General features: G+C 41.7%; 1 protein-coding gene across 2 annotated transcripts in view; it reads left to right on the forward strand.

Moving 5' to 3' along the window:
* The first annotated feature begins 3,392 nt into the window (after positions 1–3,392).
* Positions 3,393–22,926, forward strand: part of LOC111966541 (E3 ubiquitin-protein ligase MIB2) — a 100,228-nt gene continuing 80,694 nt past the window's right edge. The window contains exons 1-4 of one of the 2 annotated variants that reach the window (XM_070444511.1): positions 3,417–3,520; positions 6,261–6,304; positions 17,502–17,903; positions 19,728–19,899. In XM_070444511.1, the coding sequence (XP_070300612.1) occupies positions 17,681–17,903; positions 19,728–19,899 (395 nt within the window). In that variant the 5' untranslated portion in view covers positions 3,417–3,520; positions 6,261–6,304; positions 17,502–17,680. Of the gene's footprint in view, positions 3,521–6,260; positions 6,305–17,501; positions 17,904–19,727; positions 19,900–22,926 lie in introns of both variants that reach the window. The other variant, XM_023991270.3, reaches the window with a different exon arrangement.

A 22,926-nucleotide genomic window follows, 5' to 3' on the forward strand; every position in this document is an offset into this window, starting at 1 on the left:
TTCCATGTAATTTCAGCAAGCCATGACACCCACCATCTCAGATTGTTCTGAAATCGTTTCTGTAGATTAACATTGTATGGTCATCCTCACAATTCAAGCTAGTCCTTCATTAAAGCAATTCAGTTTGTCCTTCTTTAGGCTTAATCTGTGTTCAAGAAATGGCCCCTAAAAAAGGTCTGGTTACTGTTAGACCATTCTTGGTGAACAAGCAGAACATTAGGCTACAGCAGTTCTAATGGTTTCAATGTTATGGTCTTCAATGATAAAAGTCCCAAACAYACACTGTAGTGTTTTACAATGGTGATGATATTGGCTTCTATTAGAGCTGTCACAACATTTTAGTCCCTAGGCCATTTCTCCATCAACGTTTTGGACTAGGAAAAGTCTTCATATGAGAATTGCACCATAAGGATAGCCCGCTCAGAGAGCTACTTGTTGGACTATTCGAGAAGAGTTTGGGTTGAAGCCTTAGGTTGGTAAGAGAAGGACATATTGAATTGCTTTCATGGAGGACTGGCTTGAATTGTGAGGATGACCACACAACGTATTTGAATAATGTGCCAAATYTATTAGGTTTCTACCCAAAGTTGCAAAGGAAATGTTATCTATTTAACAAACACAATAGTGTAGTGGTATAGCAGGAACGGCTGCATTTAGTAGTCAAAACCAGGTACATTCACTACTTTCAATCTGTAATTTCTCAACGGGGGGAAAAAACAGGGAATACATTACATTACATGGTATGTAGAGGCAATACTACAAGCCACAGCTTCATACTAGTTGTCAAACATAGAGAACTGATACTGGTTGTTGGGGTGGAATTGGCATGAAATGTGACGGGGTCCGGGGAGGGATTTTTGGGGCGATTCCTTTGTGTCTTACTCATTGGTAGGAAGAAGTTTGGTCCAAATCAGATGTTGGGTAGTATATTTATTTAATATTACCTGAATCCTATAAATTAAAATAGCCAATTTGGGTGCAATCAATTAGCTTAATTTCTCAGAGATCAACTTATATTTCAACAAAATAATGTTGCAGGAATTCTAATCACATCTGTTACTAACTATATRAACGATTTCAGAACAATCTCAGATGGTGGGTGTCAATCCTCTTTCTTGTGCTTTTTGAGGTGGAACTACCCAGTAGCCTGTTCATGTGACTGTTTGTAGAATGACTGGCTGCAAAATGTACTGTCTTGTTCATGCCCTCCACAGCTGTGCCCACATTACTGAATTACTGTCCATGACCATGTGCTGTTCAAAGCGTGAGAACAAACACACACACATTATTCCCATTCCTCTTCCACTTCCCTGACTATACCTCCACACACACAGTATTTATTATTACAGTATTAATGATTGCTAAATATTGCACAATTTAAGCTCTTGCCCCCCAATCCCTCCTTCCGCAAAACAAATGTAAATATTGGACTATAAATTGTGCCTTCCTCTATTATACTTGTGCTAAAATGTTTATTCTACTGAGCCATTTACTTTATGCTTGTATTTATATATTTTATTTCTTATTGTTGCATTATCGAGAAGGAACATACAAGGAAGCATTTCGTTGGAAGGTGTATACCATGTATATCCCGTACATACAACTAATTTAACTTGAAACACACACAGGTCTACTCACAGTCCATGATTGAAAATTGGAACCATGGCAGGTGCTCATTCATAAAGTCCCCTTCCATATGGCCCCTTTTCTTCCCCCCAAAAGCACAACCCCTCTCCAAACACATTGCCCCCCCCCCCCCCTTTCTGTTCTTTGCCCGTCTGTTCACTGGCAGCAAAGACAGAGAGAGGTGTCCCTGGGGTATGGAAAGGAAGGCTGTGCAGCACAGTGTGTAAAATGCGCACGCGCACATGTGTGTTGATGAGGGAGAACACGGATTTAGCAGCCGAAGAGAAACCTGTCCGTGTGTGTACGTGTGCATGCATGAGCGCAGGTCTGAGTGCGCTGCCTGGGCAGCCACTTTCCCCGCTGCCCTCCTCCGATAATCCCTGCTGACACGGCGCACAAAGGACTAAACGCTGGCCGCATCCTCCAGGAAGGCCCTCTCCACTCTGCCTGTCTGCCCTCCAGCTCTGATTACCCACACAGAGGCTGAATACAGGGAGGATGCTGCTGCCGTAACGCTGCCTGCCTGCGGCTACATAACCTCTGGTTCACTGTCCACCACAGCATAGGGCTCTAGCTCCAGGATCCCCTCCCCCCCTCTATCTCACTGGAGGTGTTCCAGGAGGTGCTGTAGAACTCTGTCCTCACCATCTTGTGCAGATCTGAGGCTGCCGCCTCCTCTCCTACCCAGTTTTTGTGTCTCTCGGCTTGCTGACTGTGCCGCACGCGTCTATTCCAACAGGTAAACCTACGAACCGAACCACAAATATGTAGCAGTACTGCAATATTTAAATACATTTTCACTAGTTTCAGGGTGATATGAGAATGCTATCTGCACATTCTGACAGTAAGGTTATTCCTTATCACATTTCTGGTAATACAGTGGCAATGCATGTAGCCTATTGCTTTTACTGTTGCTATAGCTATTAAATTGTTTTGGTTTGAATGTTCACAAAAATTAAGGGAGTGTATTTTTGGTAACATGGCAGTAACCTGGAAACATTTGTTTTTTTCACTCTGAAATGGAACATGAAGACTTATTTTATTTATTGGTAAATATGACAACTGCCCCATTTGCGTTAGGGGACATAGAAAGGGCAACCAGTGAAATATTTGCATGTGCACAAAGACCGTAGCAATTTAACCAATACTACAATGGCTACACTACTACGATTGTGCAATATGTAGTTGGAAACTATAGTAAAGCCAGCAGATCGGCTTGGCCAGGCAGGCGCTACCTTCTACAATTGTGTAACAGGCTAGTGATAACACGTTTTTGGATGTGGCATAATATTTTATCAAGACATGTTTGCAGAGCTCTAGTTTGTTGTTTGAGATTGAGGTGCCAAAACTGTGACATATTTAGCGTTAGACTCATTTCTCACATGAGGGGTAGTCTATTTGATCATACATAATAAAAGTCTTGCCCAGCTATGATAATACTTTTACACTGGTAATTTTATTCCCCTGAACATTTTGGTTGATCTAAGCACCTACTGTAAATGTTCAAAGCTACTGTTGTAACCTATCAGTGTTGAATGCATTTAATGATACGGGATTTAAACAGGGCAATTGCTACAACCCTTCAACATATTTTCACAGAAAACTGTATTTCTTTACATTGTTTGTCACAGATAGTGAGTCCAGTATGTTCTGTCCTTGAAAAATAGACTAAAAACTGTTAGTTCCAAAAACACAGAGCAAAGTTCACCGCAAAACAAATAGGAGAGATACTGCTGGAACATATTTCTTCCCCTGTTAGCAGGATGACTGGTCCATAGTGCTAAGTTAGTCACATTGACAAGGCACTGACACAGCACAAAGCTGCTCATGGTGTCCTGCGACTCTGGAATACAGCTCTTCAAGATGTTCAGGAATGGGCTGAAGATCATGGGAAGTGAGTTTACTTCTCTCTCTTTAAGTGTACAAACTACTGTAGCTCACTGTTGCATTATTTAGAGTAATAATGGTATACTCAGTAGGACTGGGTACTGTTCAAGCTTCTGTTGAGATTTGTGTTTAGGTCTGTTATGTGGTTTGTGAGTGGTTCAGAAGCTCTCTGATGTGAAAATTAGACACTCATTTGCCTAGGCGACATTGTAGAAGTTTGTGTAGGTAATCTGTAATGTCATACGGTAACAAAACTTTTTCTGATTGGGGATGAGGGGAGAAATTGGACTGTGGCAGTTATAGTAATAATTTGAACATTTTGTTACGTTAAAGCCTTTTGCTAAAAATACATTACCCTCGTCAATCTACACACCATACTCCATAATGACAAAGCGAAAACGGGGTTTTAGAAATGTTAGCAAATTTATTTTAAAAATCTGAAATACCTTGCTTACGTACAGTACCAGTCAAAAGTTTGGAAAAACCTAAGGGTTTTTATTTTTACTCATTTCTACGTTGTAGAATAATAGTGAAGACATCAAAACTATGAAATAACACATATGATATCATGTAGTAACCAAAAAAGTGTTAAACAAATCAAAATATATTTCAGATTCTTCAAAGTAGCCAACCTTGACAGCCTTGATCACAGCTTTGCACACTCTTGGCATTTTGAAAATAAGGCTGTAACGTAACAATGTAGAAAAGGTCAAGGGATCTGAGTACTTTCCGAATACACTGTATGTATGTGTGTGTACATATACACTACCGTTCAAAAGTTCAGGGTCACTTAGAAATGTCCTTGTTTTGGAAAGAAAAGCATTTTGTTTTTGTCCATTTAAAATAACATCAAATTKATCAGAAATACAGTGTAGACATTGTTAATGTTGTAAATGACTATTGTAGCTGGAAACGGCAGATAAAAAATAAAAATCTGGAATATCTACATAGGCGTACAGAGGCTCATTTATCAGGAACCATCAGTCCTGTGTTCCAATGGCACGTTGTGTTAGCTAATCCAAGTTTGTCATTTTAAAAGGCTAATTGATCATCAGAAAACCCTTTTGCATTTATGTTAGCACAGCTGAAAACTGTTGTTCTGAATAAAGGAGCAATAAAACTGGCCTTTATACTAGTTGAGTATCTGAAGCATCAGCATTTGTGGGTTTGATTACAGGCTCAAAATGGCTGGAAACAAAGAACTTTCTTCTGAAACGCATCAGTCTATTCTTGTTCTTAGAAATGAAASCTATTCCATGCGAGAAATTGCCAAGAAACTGAAGATCGTACAACGCTGTGTACTACTCCCTTCACAGAACAGTGCAAACTGGCTCTAACCAGAATAGAATGAGTGGGAGCCCCCGGTGCACAACTGAGTAAGAGGACAAGTACATTGGAGTGTCTAGTTTGAGAAACAGACGCCTCACAAGTCCTCAACTGGCAGCTTCATTAAATAGTACCGGCAAAACACCAGTCTCAACGTCAACAGTGAAGAGGCGACTCCAGGATGCTGGCCTGTTCTAGGGACAAAATGAGTTCTAGGGACAATTCCTTTGACCTCATGGCATGGTATTTGCTCTGACATGCACTGTCAACCTTGGGACCTTTTATATAGACGTGTGTGCCTTTCCATATCACGTCCAATCAATTGAATTTACCACAGGTGGACTCCAAGTTGTAGAAACATCTCAAGGATGGTCAATGGAAACAGGATGCACCTGAGCTCAATTTCGAGTCTCATAACCAAGTGTCTGAATACTTATATGAATAAGGTATTTCTGTTTTTTATTTTTAGTACATTTGTAAAAGTTTCTACAAATCTGTTTTCGCTTTGTCATTATGGGGTATTGTGTGTAGATTAACGAGGACAATTTTTTAATGTAATCCATTTTAGAATAAGGCTGTAATGTAACGAAACGTGGAAAAAGTCAAGGGGTCTGAATACTTTCTGAATGCACTGTACTTACATGCATACAAATAGGAACTSCAGTTGGGTCTCGGCCACTGGTATCATATGAACACGCATAAGACATGGCTAAATTTGTATAATTGCAGGAAATTGGCTTTAAAGCTGTAACATTTTCTCTGCCACATGGCAAAATGTGTAGAATTTCAGGAAATAAGCTTGAAAATGTAAAAAATGTCTCGATGCCAACAAGGGGTGTGAACAGTATAACAGTTTGGGGTCTCATGGCTTGCAAAGTGGGGGTTTGTTGTAACTACTCTGATAAATGRCAATATCCAGTCGGACCTTAGCAACCTAGGACATTTGTGTGACCGGACCTTCTCAAATAGTACTTGAGTAACCCTGATGTATAGCCTAAATTTGGATGACGGAATAACCATTTCACTGTCTGTGCACCCCCCATTGTAGTGTTGAATTTGCCTCGTCTAACATTCTATTGTGTTAGTCCCACTTTCTAGAAAGTACATTCTTTATTCCTGTTGGAATATGTCTTCTGTCACTGGTTCAATGTAAACGGTCAATATTTGTCTTGAACAGTAAGCTATACCAAATCAAAAACAAGGGAAGTCATGAACCTGAAATTGTAAATGGCAAATTAAGTTTGTCCAGGTCATTTCCATGTAAAAGGACCCATGAGCACCAATATGTGAAGTCCATAGGAGCATGTCAAATTGGGTATCAAATGAAAGCTGTCTCTATTTTGGAGAAATGAAGGCACATGTACATTTTTCAACCATTTTCCATCTTAAAAATTATGAATAATCAAAGGCTTTAATTTCAGGTCAAACAGATGGAAGGAAAACATACCAGAAAAAGCCTTAAAAGGTATTTGAAATGCATTAAAACACAATAGTGTTGAAGTAAAGACTTCAGCCACCTACCATCAACACTTATATTTAATTTGAGATTTTTTTTCTAACTTCTGTAAATTTAAGAAACATTTCCTTAATTCCGTTACCAAAAACCCACATCTTTAAGATATTTTCTAATTTCTCTCCCTCATGAGGGAGGATAATGAAGGTTCACAGAAGTAACGGTATACCTATCAATTTGGTTATAGTGTTTTTACTGATATCAATTTTGTTTATGAATTATGGGATTAAAACTCGTTGCGTTAATGGCATTTCCCAACATTTCTGCAATTCGATTGGCTACAATGGGAACTCATAGTAGTGGCAAACCACTGTTTAGTTTGGACAGTACATTCAAGTAGAGTATAGCACAGTAGAGTACAGTAAAGAAAAGAGTATAGTGATGTACAGTACACAGTAGAGCACACGAGTTGAGTACACTAGTGTACTGTGTTAAACTGTATTCTACTGTGCTGTACTGGTACTCTACTGAGCTCTACTGTGCTGTACTTTGATGTCCAAAGTTGTGAAACATCTATGATTGGTTCACATTTGGTCTGGTCCGGACCAACCCAAATTTGATCTTGTTTGGAGGCAGATCTCATTAAAATAATAGCCAGTGTGTAGAATAATACCCAAATATGCAAATGAGGATATTTGCATATTTATACCTTTTTGTGTACCTATTTAGGATATATCACAATGAAGAGAATGACATTCATATCCATAATTATGTATCTCTGTATAGTACAGATCAGGGACGCATGATAATTCCTTTAACGCAATTCCGTTACTGGATGTAAATCCACTTCACCTATTGTAGTTCAATAACCAAAATATATTTTTTTCAAAGTCAATATGTCATGTCATAGCTGACACTCACATGTTGAATTTTAATTTGGAGTAGATAAGTTTATTAAAATCCTTATTAAACATTATAGGCTACTGTAGGTTTATGCAATTTTCAAAGCAAGTACCTAGCCTATTTCTATCGATATAGGCCTACCTACTTCAAGATATGTGTATGCATAGGCCAATATGATGAAATACATTATTAGCCAGAGAGAATGTGCATTACCCACATTTTTACAGCGGTCTAGATGTACTGTAGATGGTCATCAGATGTTAGTGATAGAATAGGATAACATGGCCGTTTAGGCACTCAAYCCTACATTTACCAGTGGTTCACATATACCGTTGAAATGTTAGTCAAGTCAATCAAATTTTCACAATAGCATATGGGACAGATATGGCATTTTCTGTCATATTTGTTGTTATAGACGGGCAAAAAATCTGAAAGTGTTAATTTCTGTTTAGGAAAATTTGAATATTTCGCTATTGATATATCCGTGTCCACTTGCCTTCAGCCGATGCACTTGCCTCTTATGTAATGCTTAGAATTTTGGGAGAGGCCCACTCTCTTTGTGAAGTGAGCGATTGATTAGTAATGTTTAGGATTCATCCACCTATACAGGGTTGGAGACTTGGGTATGTGTCTTGTGCACAGTTATCAGAAAATTGCCCTCAATTTAGATGTTGCCTACTTGTATTACTGATTCTCTTCTCAATAAACACCTAGAGAGTATTACGTTGGAGGTAATTCTGTGTCCGACGGTGTGTGTGGTGACGTTGGCCTCACAGAWAGGTCCTTAGCGGATGTGTGACAGAGGCCAGTCCATCTGTTATGAGGAGCAGAGCTGCTTATCCGCTCTTAGCCCTCAGACACAGATTGGCAGAGATTGCTCCCAACAGGTGGCCTACCCGGGGCCCAGTCCACCCCAGGGAGGACTGTTAAGGCACCCTGTCTGAATACCACCTCTGTCTCCCTGCACATGCAACTGCAGCCCCCTGTTGGGCACACTAAATATGGACTGCTGTGTTGGTGTTAAGTTTTGGCTTGCTTGCGCTCATGCTCGCCCACAGTGCATTCGGAAAGTATTTAGAATCCTTGACAAAAAAATATTTCGTAGGCAATCTACACACAATATCCCCTAATGACAAGGCAAAAAAAACATTTAGTTGATTTTTGGTAATTTTATAAAAAAATTAAAGAACAGATAATACCTTATTTACATAAGTATTTAGACCCTTTGCTATGAGACTCGAAGTTGAGCTCAGGTGCATCCTGTTTCCATTGATCATCCTTGAGACGTTTCTACAATTTGATTTGAGTCCACCTGTGGTAAATTCAATTTATTTGGACATGATTTGGAAAAGCACACACAGTTGACAGTGCAAAAACCAAGCCATGAAGTCCAAGGAATTGTCCGTAGAGCTCCGAGACAGGATTGTGTCAAGGCAGAGATCTGGGGAAGGGTACCAACAAATGTCTGCTGCAAAGAAAGTCCCCAAGAACACAGAACACAGTGGCCTCTGTCATTCTTAAATGAAAGAAGTTTGGAACCACCAAGACTTACTAGAGCTGGCCGCCTGGCCAAACAGCAATCGGGGGAGAAGTGCCTTGGTCAGGGAGGTGACCAAGAACCCGATGGTTACTCTGATAGAGCTCCAGAGTTCCTCTGTGGAGATGGGAGAACCTTTCAGAAGGACAACCATCTCTGCAGCACTCCACCAATCAGGCCTTTATGGTAGAGTGGCCAGACGGAAGCCACTCCTCAGTCAAAGGCATACAACAGCTCACTTGGAGTTTGCCAAAAGGCATCTAAAAGACTCTCCGACCATGAGAAACAAGATTCTCTGGTCCGATGAAACCAAGTTCGAACTCTTTGGCCTGAATGCCAAGCGTCACGTCTGGAGGAAACCTGGTACCATCCCTACGGTGAAGCATGGTGGTGGCAGCATCATGCTGTGGGGATGTTTTCAGCGGCAGGGACTGGGAGACTAGTCAGGATTGAGGGAAAGATGAACGGAGCAAAGTACAGAGCGGTCAGGATCACAGACTGGGGTGAAGGTTCACCTTCCAACAGGACAACGACCCTAAGCACACAGCCAAGACAATGCAGGAGTGGCTTCTCTGAATGTCCTTGAGTGGCACAGCCAGAGCCCGGACTTGAACCCGATCAAACATCTCTGGAGAGACCTGAAAATAGCTGTGCAGCAAACGCTCCCAATCCAACCTGACAGAGCTTGAGAGGATCTGCGAAGATGGTTGGGAGAAACTCCCCAAATACAGGTGTGCCAAACTTGTAGCGTCATACCCAAGAAGACTCAAGGCTGTAATCGCTGCCAAAGGTGCTTCAACAAAGTACTGAGTAAAGGGTTTGAATACTTATGTAAATGTGATATTTCCGTTTWGAATTTTTTATAAATTCGCAAACATTTCTAAAAACCTGTTTTTGCTTTACATTTATGGGGTATTGTATGTAGATTGCTTTAGTCCATTTTAAAATAAGGCTGTAGCGTAACAATGTGGAAAAGGTCAAGTATGATCTTTGTCCCTATTGGCAGTTGCAAACCGTTATCTGGCTTTTTTATGATTGTTTTGGAGTAGTGGCTTCTTCCTTGCTGAGCGGCCTTTCAGGTTATGTCGATATAGGACTTGTTTTACTGTGGATATAATAATTTTGTACCTGTTTTCTCCAGCATCTTCATAAGGTCCTTTGCTGTTGTTCTGGGATTGGTTTGCACTTTTCGCACCAAAGTACGTACATCTCTAGGAGACAGAACGCGTCTCCTTCCTGAGCGGTATGACTGCTGCGTAGTCCCATGGTGTTTATTCTTGCGTACTATTGTTTGTACAGGAGAACGTGGTACCTTCAGGCATTTGGAAATTGCATCCAAGGATGAACCAGACTTGTGGAGGTCTACAGTTTTTTTTCTGAGGTCTTGTTTGATTTCTTTWGATTTTCCCATAATGTCAAGCAAAGAGGCACTGAGTTTGAAGGAAGACCTTGAAATACATCCACAGGTACACCTCCAATTGACTCAAATGATGTCAATTAGCCTATCAGAAACTTCTAAAGCCATGACATTATTTTCTGGAATTTTCCAAGCTGTTTAAAGGCACAGTCAATTTAGTGTATGTAAACTTCTGACCCACTGGAATTGTGATTAACTGAAATAATCTGTCTGTAAACAATTGTTGGGAAAATTACTTGTGTCATGCACAAAGTAGATGTCCTAACCGACTTGCCAAAACTATAGTTTGTTAACAAGACATTTGTGGAGTGGTTGAAAAATGAGTTTTAATGACTCCAACCTAAGTGTATGTAAACTACCGACTTCAACTGTAGGTACACGGAGGGTGATTATTATTAATTTTTTTCTCTTTTGTGGCGTATCTTCTCCTTTCCCTAATCTCCAATTATTTCTTCATCCAGGGTGCATCTCAGTAATTTCAATTATCCTAGACCATCTATTTCTCCTGGTTTCTTATCTTGTACTGTATTCCTAGCTGGAGTGATCTGAAAGAACTGCCAGGTTATCTGCCTTATTGCTTTAACCTCTCCAGTAGATCAAAAAGAGACGAGGACAGGAAGCTACTTTAGACTGACACAGGCTTGCTGAATTGTCTTTCTCCATTCTGATTGGTTTATTCTAAACCAAACTAGGACACAACTGACAGTGAAGTAGTCCAATTTGTGTCGATCCATACACAGAGAGAGAGAGAGAACAGGAGTTATGCGAACAGAGGGCAATGGAAAATAATGGAATGGGACGTTGATGTCTTCCTGTTTGCATGCACACAAACCCTGTGACAGTGAATTGTGGAGCGATGGTAATTAGTTGGTGCCCAGGAGTGTCTGTGGACTGAGTTAGATGACTGGCCAGAGTTTTTAATCCAGTGAAAGCAGCCTAAACTGTAATTTTGGGGCTGGAGAAAGAGAGTATGAGCAGCCTTCTTATTCCCTATCTAATCCCCCCACTCCATATGTTTTCACGCTAAAGCAGATACCTTTAATACACAAATGGCATAACCATACAAATATAATTTAAAAACATTTATAATCATTTTGTTTTGCCTATTGCTGCAGGATTAAGATGGATTTAGGCCTATACTAAACAACGTAACTTGATACTTATCCTGTGATTTTAGACTGAATTAGACAAAAAGAATGATATGAACTGAGTTCGGTCCACATTGGCATCGGTGGTGTCACTCAGAGTGAATGAATGTTGTTTGTAACCGTGAAGCCTCCTAGGTAGTGTTTTGTGCGTGGGTAGAACTAGCCTAATATTTGCAGGTTCTTTCTGTTATTGGAAGCTGTGAGTGTGAAATAGTCTTTTGAGTGAGAAGTAGCGACAATTTAAAGGAATACCTGTCCGAAATTCTGTGGGTTAGAAAATTGCATCAAATTTGAGTGTTTAAGATTCCAATCCATTTCTGACAGGCCTATGTTTTTATTAGACTCGCCCTCACACACATGCACACAAAATTCTGTAGGCTGTTACATAAAGGCTACAAGCCCACAGTAGGCAGCCCAGGCAGAGGAGGAGGATGCAGAGAGACAGGCTGATATAGTGTGCTCCATCTACAGGTGGATGGACTGCCTGCTTCTATCTATGCAGTCGCTCTCCCTAGATTCCTCTGTAGACACAGACCACCGAAGCAGCATCAAATAATGCTACCACCAACATGATCAACAGAAATCAACCAAAGCCAAACGTGTTGGCCGAGGGACAACCGAGGTAGGCTTCCCCCGCCTCAACAATAGTAGTTAAACCATCGATGAATAGCATTTGTGAATTAATTGACCGTTAACGTGCCTTAGCCTCTTTGGTTGTGGCTGTGTAGACGGTCTGTTGGATCTAAGCATGCGTCCTCGAGGAAGATGCGGAGGGTTGAATATCAGTCAGTGTTTCAACAACCAGTCATTCCTCCTTGAAGAGCAATGCTATGTAAGACGGGCTAAAGTAGGCCATGTAGGCAGTCTGCCCGGTTGGCTGACTGATTGGAATACCTCTCTTTGGAGGTTCCTGCCTTTCTGCTGACTCAGTCCACATGAATATAGGCTTCCTTCCCGTGTTTGTTGGGTTTTAAGCCATGCTACATGCCATGGCTTCATGATGAGGGCATGCCTGTATAGCTGTTGTGTGGTAGACTGTGTGTGGCTGCTGTGTCAGGTCAGGGGTAGAGAGTAGAGCAGCGGGGCATGTTAGTGGTGTCTAATGTCCAGCTGCTCCTCTCTGAGTTAGCCCATGTCACAGCATGGTGCTCAGTGAATGTTCCAGGAAGGATGGCGGAAAAAACAATCAGAGCTTCAGTACTCGGGTTAATAAGACCTAAGACTTTTTTTCTGCAGCTTCACTGACTGTGTCCTTCAGCAGTCATCGACTAAAACGCACAGTATCTCTGGGATGAGTGTTGAGCATCATGGTTTTAGGGCTTAGTCTCACTGCTCTTTTAAAATGTTGTAAAGATCATAAAATGATTAAGCAATGAAGTGGCGGTGAATAGCTTATTTACAGAAAAAGCTGCTTGGCAACAATTACTATTTGTCACAATGAAAGCTCACATTCCGGTTCTCATTTTTTTTATTAACATTTTATTTAACCAGGTAGGCCAGTTGAGAACAAGTTCTCATTTACAACTGCGACCTGGCCAAGATAAAGCAAAGCAGTGCGACAGAAACAACAACACATAGTTACACATGGGATAAACAAACGTACAGTTAACACAATAGAGAAATATATGTACATTGTGTGCAAATGTAGTAAGATTAGGGAGGTAAGGCAATAAATAAGCCATAGTGGCGAAATAACTACAATTTAGCGTTAACACTGGAGTGATAGATGTGCCGAGGATGATGTGCAATTAGAGACACTGTGTTGCAAAAGAGCAACAAAAAAAACAATATGGGGATGAGGTAGTTGGGTGTGCTATTAACAGATGGGTTGTGTACAGGTACAGTGATTGGTAAGCTGCTCTGACAGCTGATGCTTGAAGTTCGAGAGGAAGATATAAGTCTCCAGCTTCAGTGATTTTCGCAATTCATTCCAGTCATTGGAGAACTGGAAGGAAAGGCGGCCAAAGGAGGTGTTGGCTTTGGGGGTGACCAGTGAAATATACCTGCTGGAGCGTGTGCTACAGGTGGGTGTTGCTATGGTGACTARTGAGCTGAGAAAAGGCAGGGCTTTACCTAGCAAAGACTTATAGATGACCTAGAGCCAGTGGGTTTGGCGACGAATATGTAGCGAGGACCAGCCAACGAGAGCATACAGGTCACAGTGGTGGGTAGTTAATGGGGCTTTGGTGACAAAACGGATGGCACTGTGAGAGACTACATCCAATTTGCTGAGTAGAGTGTTGGGGGCTATTTTGTAAATGACATCACTGAAGTCGAGGATCGGAAGGATAGTCAGTTTTACGAGGGTATTTTTGGCAGCATGAGTGAAGGAGGCTTTGTTGAGAAATATGAAGCCAATTTCTAGATTTAATTTTGGATTGGAGATGTTTAATGTGAGTCTGGAAGGAGCGTTTACAGTCTAACCAGACACTTAGKTATTTGTAGTTGTCCACATATTCTAAGTCAGAACCGTCCAGAGTAGAGGTCGACCGATTATGATTTTTCAACGCCAATACTGATTTATAGGAGGACCAAAAAAAGCCGATACCGATTAATCGTCCGATTTTATTTATTTGTAATAATTACAATTACAACAATACCGAATTAACACTTATTTTAACTTAATATAATACATCAATAAAATCAATTTAGCCTCAAATAAATAATGAAACATGTTCAATTTGGTTTAAATAATGCAAAAACAAAGTGTTGGAGAAGAAAGTAAAAGTGCAATATGTGCCATGTAAAAAAGCTAACGTTTAAGTTCCTTGCTCAGAACATGAGAACATATGAAAGCTGGTGGTTCCTTTTAACATGAGTCTTCAATATTCCCAGGTAAGAAGTTTTAGGTTGTAGTTATTATAGGAATTATAGGACTATTTCTCTCTATACCATTTGTATTTCATTAACCTTTGACTATTGGAGGTTCTTATAGGTACTTTAGTATTGCCAGTGTAACAGTATAGCTTCCGTCCCTCTCCTAGCTCCTACCTGGGCTCGAAMCAGGAACACATCGACATCAGCCACCCTTGAAGCAGCGTTACCTATGCAGAGCAAGGGGAACAACTACTCCAAGTCTCAGAGCGAGTGACGTTTGAAACGCTATTAGCGCACACCCCGCTAACTAGCTAGCCATTTCACATCGGTTACACCAGCCTAATCTCGGGAGTTGATAGGCTTGAAGTCATAAACAGCGCAGTAGCTGCTGGCAAACACAGGAAAGTTATGTTTGAATGAATGCTTACGAGCCTCCTGCTGCCTACCATCGCTCAGTCAGACTGCTCTAACAAATCATAGACTTAATTATAACATAATAACGCACAGAAATACGAGACTTTGGTCATTAAAATGGTCGAATCCGGAAACGATCATTTMGAAAACAAAACGTTTATTCTTTCAGTGAAATACGGAACCGTTCCGTATGTTATCTAACGGATGGCATCCCTAAGTCTAAATATTGCTGTTACATTGTACAACCTTCAATGTTATGTCATAATTATGTACAATTCTGGCAAATTAATTACGGCCTTTGTTAGGAATAAATGGACTTCACACAGTTCGCAATGAGCCAGGCGGCCCAAACTGCTACCCTGACTGCTTGCACGGAACGCAAGAGAAGTGACACAATTTCCCTAATTATAAGAAATTCATGTTAGCCGGCAATATTAAGTAAATATGCAGGTTTAAAAATATATACTTGTGTATTGATTTTAAAGAAAGGCATTGATGTTTATGGTTAGGTACATTGGTGCAACGACAGTGCTTTYTTCGCAAATGTGTTTGTTAAATYACCGTTTGTCGAAGTAGGCGCATCGATTATATGCAACGCAGGACACGCTAGATAAACTAGTAATATCATCAACCATGTGTAGTTAACTAGTGATTATGTTAAGATTGATTGTTTTTTATAAGATAAGTTTAATGCTAGCTAGCAACTTACCTTGGCTTCTTGCTACCCTCACGTAACAGGGAGTCAGCCTGCCACACAGGCTCCTCGTGGAGTGCAATGTAAGGCAGGTGATTAGAGCGTTGGACTAGTAACCGGAAGATTGCAAAAACGAATCCCCGAGCTGGCGGGGTAAAAATCTGTCGTTCTGCCCCTGAACAAGGCAGTTAACCCACCGTTCCTAGGCCGTCATTGAAAATAAGAATGTGTTCTTAACTGACTTGCCTAGTTAAATAAAGGTCAATTTTTTTTATCGGCAAATCGGTGTCCAAAAATACAGATTACCGATTGTTATGAAAACTTGAAATCGGCCCTAATTAATCAGTCATTCCGATTAATCGGTCGACCTCTAGTCCAGAGTAGTGATGCTAGGTGGGCGGGCTGGTGCGGGCAGCGATTGGTTGAAGAGCATGCATTTGGTTTTACTAGCGTTTAAGAGCAGTTGGAGGCCACGGAAGGAGTGTTGTATGGCATTGAAGCTCGTTTGGAGGTTTGTTAACACAGTGTCCAAAGAAGGGCCAGATGTATACAGAATGGTGTCATCTGCGTAGAGGTGGATCAGAGGTTCACCAGCAGCAAGAGCAACATCATTGATATATACAGAGAAAAGAGTCGGCCCGAGAATTGAACCCTGTGGAACCCCATAGAGACTGCCAGAGGTCCGAACAACAGGCCCTCCGATTTGACAAACTGAACTCTATCAGAGAAGTAGTTGGTGAACCAGGCGAGGCAGTCATTTGAGAAACCAAGGCTATTGATTCTGCCGATAAGAATGCTGTGATTGACAAGGTTGAAAGCCTTGGCCAGGTCGATGAAGACGGCTGCACAGTACTGTCTTTTATCGATGTTGGTTATGATATCGTTTAGGACCTTGAGCGTAGCTGAGGTGCACCCATGACCAGCTCGGAAATGAGATTGCATAGTGGAGAAGGTACGGTGGGATTCGAAATGGTCAGWGATCTGTTTGTTAACTTGTCTTTCAAAGATTTTAGAAAGGCAGGGCAGGATGGATATAGGTCTAGAGTGTCTCCCCCTTTGAAGAGGGGGATGACCGCGACAGCTTTTCAATCTTTGGGGATCTCGGACGATACGAAAGAGGTTGAACAGGTTAGTAATAGGGGTTGCAACAATTTTGGTGGCTAATTTTAGAAAGAGAGTGTCCAGATTGTCTAACCCAGCTCAATTCACATATGGTGTCCAGGGCACAGCTGTGGGCTGAGGGAGGTCATTAACAAGCAGCAACGGTGAGAGACTTATTTCTGGAAAGGAGGATTTTTAAAAGTAGAAGCTCGAACTGTTTCGGCACAGACCTGGATAGTATGACAGAACTCTTCAGGCTGTCTCTGCAGTAGATTGCAACTCCGCCCCCTTTGGCAGTTCTATCTTGTCGGAAAATGTTGTAGTTGGGAATGGAAATTTCAGAATTTTTGGTGGCCTTCCTAAGCCAGGATTCAGACATGGCTATGACATCAGGGTTGGCGGAGTGTGCTAAAGCAGTGAATAAAACAAACTTAGGGAGGAGGCTTCTGATGTTAACATGCATCAAACCAAGGCTTTTATGGATACAGAGGTCAACAAATGAGTGCCTGGGGAATAGGTGTAGTGCTAGGGGCTACAGGGCCTGGGTTAACCTCTACATCACCAGAGGAACAGAGGAGGAGTAGGATAAGGGTACGGCTAAAAGCTATAAGAACTGGTCGTCTAGTGCATTGGGATCAGAGAAGAAAAGGAGAAGATTTCTGGGCGCGGTAGAATAGATTCAGGGCATAATGTACAGACAAGGATATGGTAGGATGTGAGTACAGTGGAGGTAAACCTAGGCATTGAGTGACGATGAGGGAGGTTGTGTCTCTGGAGGCACCAGTTAAGCCAGGTGAGGTGTCCGCATCTGTGGGGGGTGGGACAAGAGAGCTATCTAAAGCATGTTGAGTGGGGCTGGGGGCTCTACAGTGAAATAAAACAATAACTAACCGAAACAGCAGTAGACAAGGCATATTGACATTAGGGAGAGGGATGTGTAGCCGAGTGATCATAGGGTCCAATGAGCAGCAATAAGTGAGTCAGGGAGCCGTTCGGTAGTCGCTACTACGCTATGTGAACGGGAGACCCAGCGATTCAGAAAGCTAGCGGATGGGTCTTCGGCGACATCGCGACGGAAAAGCCTGTTGAAACCACCTCGGACGATTCACACTTTCTGTAGTAGACCTCGCCCCAACTGATTTTGTATTTTTTTTTCTTTTCTCTCTTTCTCCCCTCAGTCACCCCTAATCTGGTCCCGGAGACCCTGGTTCCACCTGTGGTGCCTACCCTGCCCTCGGCGCGGGTCCGGCCTGCCCTGCACAGGCCCCGTAGGCGCAGCAGCAGCGGCAACAACAGCAGCAGCGGAGGTGACCCCACCAGGCCGTGGCCCTCGGGCCTGGCAGGCCCCAGAGGAAGCATGGAGGTGGGCATGCGCGTGGTGCGTGGCCTGGACTGGAAGTGGGGGAACCAGGATGACGGTGACGGCCACGTGGGCACGGTGGTGGAGATCGGGCGGCAGGGTAGCACCACCACACCCGACAAGACGGTGGTGGTGCAGTGGGACAGCGGCACGCGCACCAACTACCGCACAGGCTACCAAGGCTCCTATGACCTGCTGCTCTACGATAACGCCCAGATCGGTGAGCACTGAGCCCTGATCACCCCACCACAGGTTTTTAAACACATATAAGTTACACTATATATACAAATGTATGAGGACAGTCCTTCAAATGAGTGGATTTTGCTATTTCAGCCACACCTGTTGCTGGTGTATAAAATCGAGCACACAGCCATGCAATCGCCATAGACAAACATTGGCAGAAGAAGAATGGCCCTACTGAAGAGCTCAGTGACTTTCAACATGGCACCATTTTTTATTTGATTTTGTATTTTATTTAACCTTTATTTAACTAGGCAAGTCATTTAAGAACAAATTCTTATTTACAATGACGTCCTACCCCGGCCAAACCCTATCCCAGATGACGCTGGGCCAATTGTCTGCCGCCCTATGGGACTCTCAATCACGTCTGGTAGTGATACAGCCTGGAATCAAACCAGGGTCTGTAGTGATGCCTCAAGCACTGAGATACAGTGCCTTAGACCGCTGCGCCACTCGGGAGCAGCGTTATAGAATGCCACATTTCCAACAAGTCAGTTCATCAAATTTCTGTCCTGCTTGAGCTGCCCCGGTCAACTGTAAGTGCTGTTTATTGTGAAGTTGAAACGTCTAGTAGCAACAACGGCTCAGCCGCGAAGTAGTGGTCCACACAAGCTCACAGAATGTTAGCGCGTAAAAAGCCTCTGTCTTCGTTTGCAACACTCTCTGCCGAGTTGCTTTTCTCTGTAGTTTTTGGCTAAAAGCAACAGTGAAAGAGAAGTTTGACGATAGAACTGATTCTGTTATGAAAAGGTTTTATAGTAAGTTTTGCATTGATCTGTGTCAGGTCTTGTGGAAACTCTGTTAGTTGCGCACCTGTAATTGCTATTTGAAGCAGGGAAATAGCATTCACGGGGTCAGTGCATACTGGAGGGTAAATGTGCAGCAGTAGTGCAATGCAGTTATAAAAACTACATTCACAAGTTTGTTTTATTAAGCATTTCAAATGTCATGGTATATACCTGAAGGTAACAATATCACTAGGATAATTTAATTCATAACAAAGCTTTTTCATTGTTAAAATAGGCCTACAATAAGTTTTCTCTACAAAAATGCACACTCACTCAAGTAAATAAATACTAATGTCCTTTCGGATATCTAGATATTCGATTAACCGTGCCCATCCCTAGTACTTGTGTATATTGTGTATAAAACAACCTACTGTATATAAAACCATATTCAGTGTGGCCGGGATTCAATCTAATCCATGCAAGCTTGACATTTAAAGGACATTTCCGATTGAGGCAACATGCACAGCATTTACCGTGAATGTGATCTCTGCGAAAGTCGGGGAAATTGCCTTTTAAAAGCATAATTGCCGGCTGTCCAGCACATTTTGTTCTGAATTGAGTCCCGGCTTTAAACTATATTCAAGTTTGATGATTTTTTTTGTATATCATTTTTTATTTTTAGGTATTTATGTCTCATCTCTATGACTCAAGCAAGCTTCCTCAAGCTCATGTTTACTTAGCATTGCAGAGCAAAGGGCATCTTTCTCCATTTCCTTTCGACTCAAAAATAGAGACAGGCAATACAGCCCTGTTTTTAGAATCAAATGCCAAGTGCTAAGGCAGGATTAGTCTGCATTTTGCACCATTAAAGACAGCATTTTTCTGCCTCAGAAGCCAATAAGCCTTCAATTTCTGCCTTAAAAGGGGGAGAAGGAGAGTCAAAGGGAGAGGGATGAGGAAGAGCAGCATCTCTCGACATCTCTTTCATCAGTCAAAGCGTTTCATTTGCTAGGCTGTCTTGACCTCCTTCCACCTCTCTCTGACTCTCTCTCTCTCTCCTCTTTTCTCTGTCTCAGGTGTGCGCCACTCCAACATCATCTGTGACAGCTGCAAGAAGCATGGCATCATGGGGATGCGCTGGAAGTGTAAGGTGTGCTTTGACTATGACCTGTGCACGCAGTGTTACATGAACAACAAGCACGACCTGGGCCACGCCTTTGAACGCTATGAGACCGCCCACTCCCAAACGTGAGTACCATGGTCCCCCCACATCTTTTCTCAAGAATTCCCAATTCCCCCATTTAGTGCAATACACCCAGTATTATACAGACATAGCTAAAACACTATATGGGAGAACAGTACTTAAGCAAATATGTTTAGTGATGCCATGCAGAATACTGTTGGCCAAAAGTACAGTAATTCCTTATATGGCACCAATTCCCTCTTATCTGCGATTGTTACACATTTCATTACATAGTTACAGTTTCCTCAAGTGAGTAAAGGCTTTTGAGTCCATAGACATTGCGAAAGACATTAGGGCAAAATAAAGAGGAACTGTATCAGAGAACAAGCTCACCAAACCTTCAATGGCTGTATGTCATTGCTGCTTAGGTTTAGGTCTATTCAATCAAAACATGTTGTCTGGTTTTTAGGGTTAATGTAGCCTGAACTACTGAATGAATGAGTCTTCATCTTCACATGCAAAAAAAACATTCTTTAAAAAAAATTATTCTCTCATATAGAGAAAATGTATTTGTCACTGACGGTCTGCTCTCATATTCTGTACAGTACAATACAGTCTGACAGAGGCTCCTTCCCCTCTCACTTTGATTCCCGCCTCAATTTCTCTAGTCTACGGTATTGATTTCACATTGAGCCTGTATGCTTTTATAAGATCTGATTTAAATGTGACTGCTTTGTGTCACATCGAGTTAAGTCAGGACTTCATGACTTGAAAGCCGATGGGAGAGTAAACACAAGGCTAAATATTGGATTACTGTCCTAGTGAAAACACTAGTGGACAGCAGTTTGCCCCAAGAAGACTACTATAAGGTCTTATCGGTCTTGTTATTTTGAGGATGTTTACAAACTACTCAGCCCCACTGTAGGACTTACTCTAGCTACCTGACAAGATTACAAATCTCAACCTTTAAATAGATTTATCTTCTTCTACTTATATCAGTCTGCTCAGCCCCACCAGAGGACTTACGCTCGCTACCTTACTAGACCGCAAATCTCAACCTTTGAATAGATGTCTATCTTCTACTTATATCACTGGCTTCAGTAAGAAGCTTGATACATCTGGTGGGTGTGTTGATCCGATTTGARAGTAGTAAACATACACACCACCAAACTGCTGCTTTGTGGTGAGGGAAACAAAAGCCCATTATTTGGTTACTTCACCATTTATGAAATTACTCCCACAAACACATTAACTTCTCTATATCAACAAACAGAGCAGAGAGGTAAAGGCAAATGCAGGATTAGATATCTCAGTAGGATTTTAAATGCAACGATTGTTTGATTTGGACCCAAAACGGCTGATGGTTAACACATGTTTAGTGTATGTGGTCCATGCAGGAATTGAACCAACAACTCCTGAATGCCCCGATCTGGACGCCAAAACAACAGAGGGAGGTTCAAATTTGAAGTTGGTCTCTGAAGGGATCTCTGTCACCCCAGTACAAACGCGTTATGAATCTCAGCGCCTTCTCTCTTGAGACATCTTTAAGCATGAATGGAGCAGTTAGTCTAAAGTGGAATGAAAGAATGTCACTCAGCTGAAGTTAGTGGGCCTGCAGTGATGTGATAGACCCTTCAGACATCTCTGGCCTTGGCAAGAGAGGTCAGCAATGTGATGAGTGGAGGGCAGACGTGGCAAGGAAAACAACTCGTAGTGAACAGACGGGCTCTTACGCAACCCGCATCCCGATGGAGAACATTTTATTAAGCTGATTCTACGAATGTTTTCCCACCGTGACCACTGAGGATTCTGAGAAACAGATGTCGTCAACAATGATACAAACAAAGAGCCATTGATGGTCTTTCTCAGTTCTCTTTAGGCCTTGCTACTTAGCCTATTTCAGACACTTGTGCCTTTTGTATTCACACAGCTCATGAGGTACAGCACATGTCTTTAGAGAAGCCCACTGAGTCTGCATTAATTTATTGAACTATGACTCCCATTGGCATCATTCTAAATTCGCTACATTGGTGTCAGGTGGGAGGCTGAACCAGTTTTAGTTCTCCTTTGGCCAAATATGCCATATGCATGAAATATAGCCAGTCATTTATATTTCAACACCTCATCATACCATAACTCATCCATACGTCATTAGATCATGCCATGAGCATTTTAGACATACTCCAGCAGCTTACACAATACACAAACAACATTCCACCCATACCATACAAGCTTATTATGGGACGTTACATTCGTCTTTCAAAAAGCTTATCTGTAAAACATTTCATTATGAATTCAACACCTTATCGATATGAATGGAGATACATGAGGAGATAAAGGTAGACAATGGTGACTAAATTAGTCAACGTCTATATCCAACCATTGGATCCCATTTCTGGTTTAAATGTACTGTTGGTGTCATTTATTACACACTGAAGTAGGGTTGGGCGATATATCGAATGTATTATATTACGCGATATGCCTGTATCGCAAGAATCAAATATATACAGTACCAGTCAAAAAGTTTGCACACACCTACTCATTCAAGGGTCTTTCTTTATTTTGACTATTTTCTACATTGTAGAATAATAGTGAAGACATCAAAACTATGAAATAACACATATGGAATCATGTAGTAACCAAAAAAGTGTTAAACAAATCAAAATATATTTTATATTTGAGATTCTTCAAATAGCCACCCTTTGCCTTGATGACAGCTTTGCACACTCTTGGCATTCTGTCAACCAGCTTCATGAGGTAGTCACCTGGAATGCATTTCAATTAACAGGTGTGCCTTGTTAAAAGTTAATTTGTGGAATTTCATACCTTCTTATTGCGTTTGAGCCAATCAGTTGTGTTGTGACAAGGTAGGGGTGGTATACAGAAGATAGCCCTATTTGGTAAAATAGCAAGTCCATATTATGGCAAGAACAGCTCAAATAAGCAAAGAGAAATGACAGTCCATCATTACTTTCAGACAGGAAGGTCAGTCAATCTGTAAAATTTCAAGAATTTTGAAAGTGCAGTTGCAAAAAACATCAAGCTCTATGATGAACCTGGCTCTTACGAGGACCGCCACAGGAAAGGAAGAT

This window comes from Salvelinus sp. IW2-2015, linkage group LG7 (assembly GCF_002910315.2).
Source record: "Salvelinus sp. IW2-2015 linkage group LG7, ASM291031v2, whole genome shotgun sequence".
In the NCBI taxonomy this organism is placed as follows: domain Eukaryota; kingdom Metazoa; phylum Chordata; class Actinopteri; order Salmoniformes; family Salmonidae; genus Salvelinus; species Salvelinus sp. IW2-2015.